Source organism: Balaenoptera borealis (genome assembly GCF_965194805.1).
Source record: "Balaenoptera borealis genome assembly, chromosome: 17".
NCBI lineage: Eukaryota > Metazoa > Chordata > Mammalia > Artiodactyla > Balaenopteridae > Balaenoptera > Balaenoptera borealis.
In genome coordinates this window covers 9,766,957-9,781,863 of record NC_138876.1, presented here as the reverse complement: position 1 = coordinate 9,781,863, position 14,907 = coordinate 9,766,957, and the positions used below count along the sequence as shown (strand labels likewise).

At 37.4% G+C, this 14,907-nt stretch overlaps 1 protein-coding gene across 3 annotated transcripts in view; it reads right to left on the bottom strand.

Annotated features, from left to right (window-relative positions):
- Positions 1 to 14,907, bottom strand: part of ADCY8 (adenylate cyclase 8) — a 230,034-nt gene that overhangs the window by 176,149 nt on the left and 38,978 nt on the right. For all 3 annotated transcript variants that reach the window (XM_082363043.1, XM_082363044.1, XM_082363045.1), the window contains exon 2: positions 3,680 to 3,829. In XM_082363043.1, coding sequence (XP_082219169.1) covers positions 3,680 to 3,829 — 150 coding nt within the window. The remainder of the gene's footprint in view (positions 1 to 3,679; positions 3,830 to 14,907) is intronic.

Below are 14,907 nucleotides of genomic sequence, written 5' to 3'. Positions count from 1 at the left end.
ACCTGCTTCCCAATGTTGCCAGCCTTCATCAGATCATATATATCTTGTCATCAGTACCTTTGATAATTCTTTCTTCCTTCTCTTCCGCTAATTAAAATTCTATTCATCCAATCCAGAGGAGAGACTGAGTTACTTGTCTCTGTAATTCCACCATGAATGGGTGGATGAATAAATAAATGAATCATCATGGGAGTGCTTATAAGTGCCCTGACAGTGTTCTCTCTTCCTTCAAGATGTTTATATGTTTTGTTTGAGACCTTCATGCCATACTCTTTACTGCTTCTCTATTGAGTTTTAAATCCTATTCATAAGTCAACTCAAGCATCATTTCTTTTAGCTAACCTTCTATCAACCTTCAGTTTAGGTAGAACCCAAAGACCATATAGGTGTCTGTGTAGTTGTCCATCTCTGTCCATAAACTATGCAAGACCAGGAATTGATTGCTAGTCACCATTATAGTCCCAGGGTCCAGCAAAGCTCATGGCACATAATAGATCCTCAATAAATGAATTAAGTCATTGATGAACATATTAAGTCATTTAAATATTTCCTTTGTATTCTACCACATGAGAAAGCCAGTTCTTTTTTTTTTTAAAGGAAAAAACTGATATATTTGACAACATACATGTAACGCTTTTTTTTTTATCAGTCATCAGTTTTATACATATCAGTGTATACATGTCAATCCCAATCGCCCAATTCAGCACACCACCATCCCCACCCCACCGCGGTTTTCCCCCCTTGGTGTCCATACGTTTGGAGAAAGCCAGTTCTTGAAAAAAATCCTACAAAACTTGAACATTTCTGTAGAATAAGACCTCTTGGTTCTGTATGCAAGTGCAAAAATAAAACGCAATTTAGTCACCCTTGAGATAATCTCCTAAGGAAAAAGGATCTGCTGTCACTTAGGCCCTTGCAATGTTTTCCTTCACATGATATAGAATTTCTAACAGTTGCAGTATTATAATTAGCTCTGAAGATGTAAATGGAGTTGGATTTCTGAATGACATTTAAAATATCCAGAGTCTAATGCTGAGTTCTGATCACTGTATACCTGAGGAGAACCACCATCCTGATTTCCTTCTGTATGAATAACTTTCAACCGGGGTTTCACCTGAGACAAGCCAATCCATAACATGTTCTCAAATGAGTCCTCTTGGGATTGAGCTATGCTGGCTGATTCATATAAATCATTGTACACCATCATGCTAGTAAAAACTCTTCACTGAGCTGCAAGGGCTCTGCACACAATATTTCTAACCATTAAGGAGCCTCTTCAGGAAGGGTATTATTATCCCCATGCTGCAGATGGAAGAGCTAAGACTCAGAGCTTGCTCAAGTTCACTAGGAGAGTAAGCAACTAAGGAAAGATTTCAAATCCTGGGCAGTCTCATTTGAAAGCCTGTGCCTTCTCTGCCCATCTACCACTGAGGAAGTTCTCAGGGATAATGGAAACCTGAATCAGAGATCAATATCAATGGAAAGTAACTTTAGCACTGAATGATACAGAGCCAGCTAGCTTAGATACTAGCACGGGAGGGAAAGAGGGTGGCCGATATACCACAAATACTTTATCAGAATTGTACACACAGGACTACAACACACCAACAGCATATTTTACTTAATCCTCAGAGCAAAGAACCTTCCACCAAAAGAGCCTCTTCTTGTATGTCATCTATAAAAAAAATGAGGCTGACTTATAGTTTTGTATTGCTTTATATATGTCACCTTATTTGAGGCCAACACAATGCTGAAATAAAAGATATTGTCCCAAGTATGGATGAGGAACCTAGGACTGAGAGTTAAGTGGTTTAGGTGGCCAACTAGGAGGTAATATGGATGCGGCATGAATTCTAGCGAACTTTTCACCACATTCGAGTTGTCGCTTGTTCTCACCTCTGCGTATTATTTTCTTCTTCCTTCCATCAACTTAAAAAAAAATAAAGATTAGAGAGGATGGAGGAAGCTCCCTTCACCGTGTTAGAGTACTACATCATAGTGACTCTAAGACACTGAACTTGAAGAATGGGAAAAGAAGAAAAGCCTTATGAGTATGATAAGGCCATCATTTTCAGTGTCTCCAATATCTCATATACATTAAATAAAAGACTGAGCTTCCCAGACAACTTATCCACAACTGCAGTTCTGGTTGTGACAGAGCGTCAAGAACAGCTGATGAATTATTAATACAGCAGCACTGTCTGAATTGGCATAGATCCCATGGAAAGAGTGACGTGCCAGTCTGGCAATTGCTCTGTTTTGCAGAAGAACACAATGTATATGTATATATATCCTGGGAGATACTGGGAGATGTTTATTGTACAAGGTGATTCTTTCTTAAAGTTATTTTTCTAAATTATTTTATAGTGATGTTCAGGGCAACTACAATAAATCTATTAGGAGGTTCCATAATTGTTTTAGGCTTCAACTTAGAAACGTCCTTATTCTGAAGCCTATGAAATCCATGTAAGTTCTGGAACTTCAGTAGTTTCCTCTGTGCCCCTGGCAATAACATATGGCAGTGGGAGCTGAGTTTTGTCAGGTTGCACCCTACCTGTTCACCTTCTTCATTATCACACAGACCTGGTTTTGTTCACTCTAAAGATCCATGTTTTACTGATGATTTGATCAGGTTAAAATGAAAAAAATGTTGCATTATTTGAAGCTACTTTCTTTATAATTTCTCAAACCATTATGGCATAAAGCTTAAAATAACAAGCGTGTGTCCATAGACATAACTTTAAAAAAGAGCCTGGTGTGGCAGAACTAATAAATCTATTGAGCATAGGATTCCCAAGAGCATATAAACATGTTGAACGTAAAATATGCTCATTCTATAAGTAATTTTAACACATTCCTGTTATTCCTATTTGAACATTACTTTCAGAGGCAAATATATGCATTAATTTTTAATATATGAATAATTTTAATAGCAGCAAATCTTTACTTTTTTGAAAGCTAATTTTATTTTGAGGAAACATATCATTTGATGCCAAAGCTATTTTTTAAAACCTTATAACATCCACCGAATCAGGATGTCCAAGAAACTCCTTTATCTTAACCTCCTCCAACTAAAACTCATGGTCTCCACCTTGAACCAACTTGCTTTCTTTTCTGCACCCCCTATCCTGGGATTGGTATCATGTTCCATAAAATTTACTGTGTTCAATGATGTCTTCTGAACATCAGGATGAGGTATTAGGAACTACACATGTAAAAGATTTTCCTCTGAGCTTCCTATAATTTGAATTGCTATGTAGTAAAGAATTTATTTGAAATAGCAATTTATAGTTTGAAAAAAAGGAGAGTCAAAGATGAGAATGCTTATGGTTTTCAGAAACCATGGCCTTATCCACAAACACAGATGTCAGTGAAAAGTGTCAGAAAATCACTTTATGTCTAGAATCATTTTATTTCTTGTGGGGAACAATTAATTGAGTGTGGCGAATCAGACGAACTCACTTGGACCCGTGAGTCTAACATAACTACTTCCATAAGAGCGTATGGAAACATCCGAGAGAACTTTTTGGCCAGCCTAATATCTTAGACTCTGGAATCCCATGACAGAAACTCTGAAAGAACACTTGCAAGTCAGGACGTGTTTGGGGAGAGAAAAGCTCCATGTAATTCAGAGACTGGCTAGGTGACAACCAGGGCATATGGCCCTTCCAGTTGGTACCTGTCTTTGGTTTTCCGTCTCTAGGCGCAGCCTGGCTTCCACACACCTCCGCGTCTCCAGGAAGGCTTGGCGCTGGGCCCGGTCTGACAGGTAACTGATAAAGATTCCAGCCGTGTTCATACACATGAATAACACTGCCTGGGCCACAACCTAAAACAGAAATACAGACATAGCCCAGTCAGGTGGTTAAAACAAGAGCTGTTGGCAGGCAAAGAGAAAAAGTAAATAAATAAAAATTTCCAATGTAAATCTTAACGTAGTAATCCAAACGTTTAGTAGCAGGTTAGTAGAACCTTCATTCAGGTCTTGGGGTCAACTCATCTCCTCAGACCTCCCTCAACCACTCGATCCAATTTAAATCTTCTTTCTCCCCAAGTTTGAATTTGAACTCGGATTGGAAACCTCAAGTAAAAGAGAGCAGCTTCTTCTCTCTTCCTCTTCTTAAGGGGTTGGGGAACCAGGTGAGAAGAAGAGAAAGAGATGAATAAAAAACAGGAAAGGTGTTAGTTTAACGGTACTACTGTATTTTGACTTTGGTACCCAGTTTTTCTTGAGTAGCATCTAAGTCCTGATGTTCCTAACTCAAGAGAAGATGTCATATTTGTCTACTGCTTTCCATCTCCATTGCCGTTACCCATCTCCTAGGTGCCAAAATCTCCTGGCTGGACTCTTACATTAAACTTTGTACTTTCACATTTGCCCCCTTCCAAACTTCTCTCTAGTGAAGAAAAGCAGGCAGATTCTGGAAGGGAGTCAACACTTGGAAGAAAGAAACAGCATAGTGTGGACTTCTTGATTTTTATGGCTTTAGCTTGTGGGCAGGTAACACTCAGTATAGTGTAGGGGAGAAAAACTCCAATAGAAAACCTAAGTGGCCTGAAGAAGCAAAGAACAGAGTTCAAAACAACTATGGCTGCTGAAGAGTAAGAGGAAAAGCCCCCAAAGAAGAGAACCAGTGAGGGGGTACCTTAAATTCCTATATAAACTCTTCCCTGAACCACATATGCACAGGGCAAACAGCAAATGATTGAGTTGATGATAAAAGAATTGAACTGAGATTTGAACTGCATTTCAAAAGACAAAGATTGTCATTTGATACCAAACAAGTTAACCACTTTCTAAAACACAACACAACAAAACAAAAACCACAATTTCCAGAACAATGTAAGACAATCCAGAGTCTTAATCACGTAACATCCACAATGTCCTGAACATAACACGAAATTATGTGACATGGGCATATACATAAAAATGTGACCCCTTCTCAAGGGAAAAGATAATTGACATAGACCTGTTCTGATCTGACCTGGGCGTTGGAAGCAGCAAACAAAAAACACAGTAGCTCTTACAACTTTGCTCAATGATATAAGGGTAAATATGCTAGTAATTAATGCAAAGATAGGAAATATCAGCAGAGAAATAGAAACCACACACACAAAATGGAAATTCTAGAACTGAAAAACACAATACCTGAAATTAAAATTTTACTGAATGATATTAACAGCAGAATTTAGATGACAGAAAAAAGAGTCAATAAGCTTGAAGCTATATCAACAAACCAAAGACAATATGAAAAGCAGTCAGAGTAAAATGTTATATATAAGGGACATACTCTCCAGTTATGATAATGATTTTCAGTTATATAAAAGAAATGCATTGCTAAAATATAATGATATAAAAAGTTTGCAAATCAAAACAAAATAAAGCTGGTTTTGCTGTGTAAATACATATTAAAGAGAATTTAAGGAAAATCATTAGAGATAAATAGGGTCACTATGTAAGTATAAAAGGTTTAATTCATCAGGAAGATATAAAAAGTATGAACTTGGACACATTTAACAATATAGCCTCAAAACACCCAATACAAAGTAAGACATAAATCTATGGAATTATTTATAAATCTACCATTATAATGGTCTATTTTAACACAATTTTCAGCAGTTAATAGATAAAGATTTTTAAAAAATCAACAAAGATAGAAACAACTTGAACAGCTCATACAATTAGCAACCTTGAAATGGAACATAGTATGCAAGTTAAATAGTACAAATTCTTTTTTAGGCACATATTGAATATTTGTAAAATATGATTTTATGATAGGACCTGAAGTTAGCCTCAGCAAATTTCAAAGAACTAGTATCATGTAACCACAGTCAATGACTACAATAATATCAAGTTACAAAGCAATTTAAAAGATAACTAAAAGAATACCATATGTTTAGAAATTAAAAATATTTCTAAATAATTCATGGATCTAAAAATATATCATGATGGAAAATATGCATAGCTAAAGAATAATGAAAATACTACTGAAAAAAACTTAGTAGTCCTCACCAAGGAATACATAATAATAAATGCCTCATTAGAAAAAGAAGAGTATATATATAACTGATTCATTTTGCTGTACACCTGAAACCAACAAAACATTGTAAATCAACTATACTCTAATAAAAATTAAAAAAAAAAAAAAAAGAAAGAAGAAAGGCTGAAAATGAAAGTGCCAGCCATTCAACTTAAAGGTTTAGCAAAAAACAAAAAACAGATAAATCCAAAGTATGTAAAAGGAAAAAAATAAGGAGCTGAAATTAATGAAATAAAAACCAAATATAAAATACAGAGGTTCAATAAAGTCAAAAGTCTTTTTTCTGAAAGGACTAATAAAACAGTAGCACTTCTTAGAAGCTTAATAAAGAAAAAAGAGAAAAGGTTCAAACAAGCAATATTAAGAATAGAAAATGAGAATTTAAATATATGGCAGAAATTAATAGATAATAAAATATATTATGAAGTTTAATGCTAATGAAAATCATAAATGGAATTATATATTTCTTAAAATATATCTTTATCAAAACTAACTCAAGAAGACAAGAGAAAAATTAAATAAATGCAGTCATAATTAAATATCTTTCCACAAGGAAAGCAACAGGCCCAGATGGCTTCATCAAAGCATTCTACAAACACATGTTGAAGAAATAACTTAAATATTTCATAATCTCATCCAGAGAGTAGGAAAATAGAGAATATTCTCCAACTCAGGTTATAAGGCTAGCAGCATCCTGCTACCATAACCAATAAAGTTGGTGCATAAAGGTAATTAACAGATAAATCTCAGTCATGAACATGAAGGAAAATTCCTACACATAATATTACTAAATCAAATCCATCAATACATAGAAAAAATAATTCAGTTTGACTACATTAAATTTATCCCAGGAATTTGAGGATAGTTTAACATTGTCCAATCAACTAATGCAATTCACCACATTTACAGCTTTAAAGAAAACATATAATCATCCCGCTGAGATGAAACAGCATTGATGAAATTCAATATTCTTTCATTTAAAAAAATGTGGAGATTAGAAGTAAACTTTCTTAATCACTTTGCAGAATATCTACAGAAACAAAGACAAGAACACCTAAAATGAACAACTTACTCAATGATAAAAGGTTAAAAACATTTGCTTAAAGGCCAGGATAACAGTTATCTCCAAATGTATTCAACATCATTCTCAAATTCCAGCTATCTCAGTAAGACAAAAACAGAAACAAAATAAAGGTGATAAAACTTGGAAAGGAAGAAATACACTTTCATTTTTGCAGATAATTATCTATGTGGAATATCTGAAAGTCTCTACAGAAAAATTACTAGGATTAATAAGAATCTAACAAAGACGTTGGATATAAAGTCAAAATAAAATGCTAATTGCATTTCTAACACAACCATGACAAAAAGATAGAAAATGAACTTAACAGAGAAAATAATGAAATTGAATTTAAAGTAATCAAATAAGACCCAGATGGAGGGTTATACACCATGTTATGCTGTAAGATGAAACAATTGCTATAGTAAAGATTTCAAAACTTGGTAGGTATTTTTACCCCCAGTGGAATTCAAGATGATTCTAAAATTTGTATAGAAGATCAAAGAGTCAAGAATACATAAGATATTCTTATGGGGATATATGTATACGTATAGCTGATTCACTTTATTATACAGCAGAAACTAACACAACAATGTAAAGCAATTATACTCCAATAAAGATGTTTAAAAAAAAAAAAGGAATACATAAGATATTCTTAAAGGAGAACAAAATGGGAGACTTGCAGTACCAGGTAACAGACTTGTTATAACATTGCAGTGATTAAGACTTCATGGTATTTACATGGGGATATACAAATTGACCAGTGGATGTGAATAGAGAGCCCAGAAACATAAACACACAAACTTGATAATCATGCTTTGTAGTTATAAGGAGAAAAGAGGGACTTTTGAACAAAGGGTGTTAGAACAGTTTGTTATTCACTTGGGAAACAAAGTAAAAGTAAATCCCTGCCTAATCCAATACATAGAAATACATTGTAGGTGGATTAAAGTCTTAAATATGAAAGGAACAAATATGAAATTTTAGAAGACAATCTAGGAGAATACTTTTACTACTGTGATAGATTTTTAAAATAAAACACAAAGAATACAAACCAAAAAAATAGATTAATACATTTGACAAAATTAAAATAAAGCATTTCTATTCATTGAAAGACAACATAAATAAAATGGAAAAAACTATAAGAAGAGATATTTGCAACATTTATAACTAGCAAAAATTAATTTTCAGCTCATATGAAGAACTTGTATAAATCTATAAAAAATAAAAACAATCCAATAGAATACAGGGCGAAAAATAAGCAGGTACTTCCAAGACAAGAGACTATCAATATGAAAGTAAGTGCAACAATCGAGGAACTCTAAGTTAAAATCCACACCCTTTCCACATCTACCCTGTTGGCTCCAGAAAGAAAAAAAAAAAAAAATAGTAGGGTGTTATCAAATCAGCAAGGATGCTGTTGGCAATGTGAATTGACATTGCTACTTAGACTCTGCACAATGTTTAATTTGTACCTTGCTAAGCTGCACCTTTCCCCTCCATACCCAGAGCCATCTTTGCAAATATGGCCCAGGAGACATGCCCAAGAATGTTAAGAACAGCGTTTTCTACAAGGGCTTGAAACTGGAAATAATCTGAATGTCCACCAATAGTAGAATGGATATTTTAGGATGTATTAAAATAATTAAATACTACTCAGTGGTGACAATAAATCTATTATTGTATGAATCAAAATAGATAAAACAATATTGAAAAAAGTGTGATTCTAATGACAGTAAGTTCAAAAACAAGTAAACTAAAATAATACATTGTTTGTGAATATATGAGATAGCACATGACTCCATTTTTTACCAGTCAAATTGTCAAAGATAAACAATTTGATAACACATTACTCTGGCTAGGTTGTGGGGGAAATAGTCACTCTTATACCTATTTGGTGAATCCGTGAGTTTGGCAATATCTATCAAAATTGACATTCATCAATTCATACTCATCAGCTCAGTAACTCCATATTGGTGTAGCTCCAGGGGCAAAGATCAAAGGCTATCACAGCATTCTTTGTAAAAGCACACAATTGGAAAGAATCTAAATGGCCATAAAGAGAGGATTGGTTAAATTATAAAGCCATACAACTGAATATGTATGTAGATAAAAACATGGAAATTTTCTGTATACTAACACAGAACATTCCAATATATACTATTAAGTGGGGGAAAAAAATAAAGGACTAATATTTGCTATCATTTTTCTATGCATAGACTCTTTCCGTAAGGTACTGGATAATTCTGGGGACAGAAACTGAAGCCTAAATTTATAATCTCTACCGTTCACATTTTTACATGCGAGTGTGGTACCTATTCTAATACATAGATTTTTAAATAAACAGGTTGATAAATGTACTGTTAGAAAAGAGAAAAATGCAAACTCCTCATCATGACAATAAAGCCTGCTTGATCTTCTTCAAACTCATTTCATACCATTTCTCCTCTTCCTCATTTTGTTGCAACCAATCGGGTTTACTTTCTTTCTTTTTTTTTTTTAAGCACTTTTCTTTTTTATAGCTACTTTATTTATTTATTTTATTTTATTTTTGGCTGTGTTGGGTCTTCGGTTCATGCGAGGGCTTTCTCCAGTTGAGGCAAGCGGGGGCCACTCCTCATCGCGGTGCGGGGACCGCTCTTCATCGCGGTGCGCGGGCCTTTCACTATCGCGGCTCCTCCCGTCGCGGGGCACAGGCTCCAGACGCGCAGGCTCAGTAGTTGTGGCTCACGGGCCCAGCTGCTCCGCGGCACGTGGGATCTTCCCAGACCAGGGCTCGAACCCGTGTCCCCTGCATTAGCAGGCAGACTCCCAACCACTGCGCCACCAGGGAAGCCCCCGGGTTTACTTTCTATTCCTCCTCTAAGTTTTTCCTCTCTCTGGCCCATTGCAAAAGCTGTTCCTTCTGCCTGGGACATTCTTCCTCACACTTCTTGCCTTGCTGATTCCTCTCATCCTTCTATTCTTGGCTTTATTAGTTTCCTCAGAGAGGTACTCCCTGGCCACTATACCAAAGTAGGATTTCCCTGCCATTCTTTATCCTGGCACTCTGTGCACTTATCACAACTTGTAATTATATATTTATTTGCACACTTGGCTGTCTGGTGCCTGTCTGTCACATTGGATTATTACTTCTAATAACGCAGGGATGACATTTATTTTAGCCATTGATTGACACCTAGTACCTAGCACAGTGGCTGAGGGCTCAGCACAGTGCCTGTTAACTGTTCAGCACCTAATAAGTGCTGGATATCTGCTGAATGAGTAAAGGAATGGGTTAATAGCTTTCCTATGTTTCCATCATTATTTACAAGATATGATGGACTAATGATCTTAAAATAGCAATAATAATGTAAAACACCCAAAATACCCTTGACAACACTTATAAATGTGTGGGAGCTAAAGCATACGACTTCACGAAAGATAAAGGAGGGAAGCATTTCTGGTAAAGGGATGCTAGCTATTAACTATGTAAATACTACCCAAATTGCTTTATGGCTTTAACATGATTAACAATCAAAATCCCAAGTGAAATTTTCCTTTCGAACTTGGAAGATGACTTAAAAGTGTATCTGAAAGAATACATGAATTAGAATACTAAAGAAATTTTTACAAAAGCGATTACAGAGGGTCCTTGCACAGCCAGAATATATACCATCATGTGACAATAATTAAAACTCTGTGGCAATAGTGAAAACCTCAACTGAAGAATTAGTGGAATAAAATAGAAAACATAATGAGTTTGTATATGATACAAACAGCTCAACGATTCAGTGGAAAAAATAATTGTCAGTAACAGGCTGATTTGTCATTTATTGGAAAAAATGGCTTAGAGTCCCCTCATAGTATATGTCAAAATAAATGCCAATGGAATAAAGACTTAAGTGTGGAAAATGAGACTACCAAAAAGGGAAAAGAAAATAAAAGGGAATATTGCTCTAATTTAAGCAGAAAAGCTTGAGCTGAGTCTCAAATTAAAGGTAAGTAGTGTTGTTGTTCTGTTTTAAGGTATTTATTTATTTATTTATTTATATTTATTTTTGGCTGCACTGGGTCTTCGTTGCAGTGCGTGAGCTCTTTGTTGTGGCGCACGGGCTTCTCTGGCTGTAGCACAGGGGCTCTAGAGCGCACAGGCTCAGTAGTTGCAGTGCGCGGGCTGCTATCTAGTTGGGCTCTCTAGTTGTGGTGCGTGGACTTTAGAGCGCGTAGGCTCAGTAGTTGTGGTGCACAGGCTTAGTTGCTCCGTAGCATGTGGGATCTTAGTCCCCGGACCAGGGATCGAACATGCGTTCCCTGCATTGGAAGGCGGATTCTTGACCACTGGACCACCACAGAAGTCCCAGTAGTGTTTTTTTTAAAACACTGAAATCAATCTGATACATTGCTGATGTGGAGGGACTTTCCTACAGAATTTCTGGAAAACAAACTGGCAACATGTTGCAAAATGTACTCATTTCTTTTGACCGAGTGACCCAACTTCTGGTTATCTATCTAAAGGAAACAATCAAATTACAGGATCAGAAATTTTGTTAAGGGATGTTCATTGCAGCTTTATTAATTAAAGTTTTTAAAAATAAATAGAAACTGCATATTTTTAACAGCAGGGGAAATGGCTGAAGAATTGAGGCATGCACATACAAGGGAATATTAAATTGCATTAAAAATATTTAATGACATGAGCAAACCTTTATGATACATTAAGTAAGCTGTAATACTTAAAACTGTATTAAAACACTAATCTGTAATTTCAATGTGATCTTAATGCTTAAAATAAAAGGAAATAAATATATACATATATTTGCATGTATATGTCCATGCATAAGTGTGCGTGTGCGTGTGTGTGTGTACTGAAATAGGAGGAATAGGTTATTCAGACAAACTTACTTGTGAAGATCTAACAAGGCAGAAAACAAAACAAAACAACAAAAAAACAAAACATAAGGAGTCAAGATCGAGAAGAATTACACCCAAACAGGTGAGCCCAGCATCTGGAGCTCTTTCTTCCTAGGGGCATCTGCAGATTCCAAAGGAGGTGACTGAGAGTCTCAGAAGCAGAGCAGAGTGTTCAAGACTCAGGAACCAGGGGAACAAAAGCTGAGGGGAGGCAAAGTGGAGATGTTGGAGGAGAAGAGAGTCCAAAAACAACCACTCATGTAGGGACTTGATCCTTAGTAATTGACTTCACAAATATCTTTACTGCTGCATTTTAGTATCAAATAAATACCTAAAAATACCTAAATTGTGATTATTGCTTTTTTAAAGTAAATCTTATGAAGGAGATGCTATTCCATTATAGCAGCTGCAGATCTGTGGTTCCATGAAAGGGGTGGGGGGACATTGTTATGACTGCCTCAGATTGGTTCTATTATTATGTAATCCCTCCAACCTACAACTCTCTCTAGACCCCTGTAAGCCCCACCTGTAAGCCACCTCTGCCCCAGAGCTGAGATGCTGAATGTGAGATGCTTAAGAAACATTTGTCGATCAATGCTTTATTCTTCTACCCTTACATATCTGTAAACTGCCATTAAGAAGTCTTCCTAACCCTTCACTACTAAATAATTTATCCGTTCAAAATGATTTATGGAGCAAGTTCTATGTGTCAGGTATGGTTTTATGAACTGGCAACGTGCAAAGCAGATAAAGTCCAGCTCTCATTCTAGTGGTGGGAGACAGGCAATAAACAAATAAATGAAGGAATATTTAATACATGGTGGCGGTGTGTGTGATAGAAAAATATAGCAGCATAAGGAGCATAGAAAGTGATACAGTCGGAATGGGGCTGCTCCTTTATCGGGAGTTCAGAGAAGGACTCTCTGATAAGAAGATATTTGAGCAAGACCCGAAAAAAGTGAGGGAGTGAGTCATGGGATATTTGGGAAGAGCAATTCCGGCAGAGAGAACAGAAAGTGCAAAGGCTCTGAGGCAGGAGAAGCAAGAAGCCCACTCAAAGTCTGCCATGGCTGGAGCAGAGAGGGATACAGGAGGTTGCAGGCACTTTTAGGAGATGAGCCCTGAAAGGTAACAAGCAGTCAGACTGTGTATGGTCTTGCACATGATAAGAATATTGGCTTTTAAGGCATGGGAGAATCCTGAGTACTGGGAGGCATGACCCACCTTCCATGTTTTAAGGGTCATGCACGGGCTGCTATGAAGAGAACAGACTCTAGGGGGTGCCAGGATGGAGTCAGGGAGACAAGCTAGAAGGTTTTTAGGAAAATACGGTTGAAAAGAGATTGTGGGCTGGGACCTGAGTGGCAACTGTGCAGCTGGTGAGATCCGGTCAGACCCTGAATATAGTTCAAAGGTAGAGACAAGATTCACTGATAAATTTTGTGTAGATGATAAAAGAAAGAGAGGAGTTGAGTGCGACCTCCAGAGAATTAATCATTCTGACTGCACACGCCAATCATCTGGGAGAGTTAAAAAGATGCAGATTCCCCCAGGCCCTATTCAGACCTACTGAATAAAAATATCCAGGGATGAGGCCTGGGAATCTTTATTTTTAGAAAGCTCCCAGAGTCATCTACTGCAGTGGGTCCATGGGCTGCCATAGGGAATCACGCCTTCATGAAAATGGTCTGAAGATCACAGATAACACTACCTTTTGACCTCCTTTTTATGTGTGCATCAGCCCTACTGTAATAGGGAAGAACAAAGCTGACTCCATATTAGGTCTGTTTCTTTTACTTTAACCTTTGTATTCTGTTGCTTTTGCTTGCAGATAAGAATGTTGCCTATAGCCTGAAATGTACAGGACAGCCCATTCTCAAGGCTCTGACCTTTAAGAGTGTAACACTTTTCCATTCATATAGAGATAAAAAGTTGCAGAACAGAAAATAACGTTTGTTTGGTTGGAGTTTTACAGGAACATTGTGACCTGACCTACGTGGTCAAAGGATTCCTGCACCAAGAAGTCTGCAACAACCAACCTTGCCCCTCCCTACCTTAAAAATGCTTTGCTGAAACCCTTCAGGGAGTTTGGGGTTTTTCTGGGGCGGAAGCCACCCGCCTCCTCGCATGGCCCTGCAGTAAACCTTTCTCTGCTCCAAACTCGGACGTTTCGGTATTGTTTAGCCTCTCTGTGCGCTGGGCACAGGAACTTGCGTTCGCTAACATTACTAAATTCTGAGCTGGCACAGGGCAGACACCACGTCCATTGTATCTCATCTCTTAGCGCAGGGCCTGGCATTGTAATACTCAACAAACACTTGTCAAATCTAATTAACTTGACAGTCACATGAGTGAATTCCAGAGACCCGCCTCTTTGGTGCAGTTTTGTGATGACTGGGAAGAGGGGAGTTGTCACTCTGAGTGGGAAGACCTCCACAAAGTCATCCAGGACAGGATGAGTCCCTCTTCACCTTCCCCCATCTCCTCCTCCAAGCTCTGGAGATGGAAGGTTCTCTATGTGGGCCAGGCTGCCCCTTTCTTTCCCGGGACGGTGGCCACAGTGTGGGCACTGCTGTTCAAAGCCAGGGAGTTCAGAGCGGGAAAGGCTCGCACAGTCAGCTCCCCTATTTGACACAGGATTTGCATTTCTGTCATTGCAGCAAGATCCTCTGCTGTTCATTGCCAACTGGCCAGACTGGAGGTGGGAGAGATGACTGGGTCCCTGGGGACCTCCCCTCCCCTCTGCACTCAAAGTATATGCCACAGGGATGTGCACATTTTCTCTTCAGCTGGCTTTGTACAGGGAACATCGCCACAGTCTGCAGTCCAAGCTGTTGAATGCTGGAAGAGCCCTGCTTTATTAAGAGCAGGGAAAGACTCTCCCTTCCATTTATTTCTGGGTCTCTGGAAGCA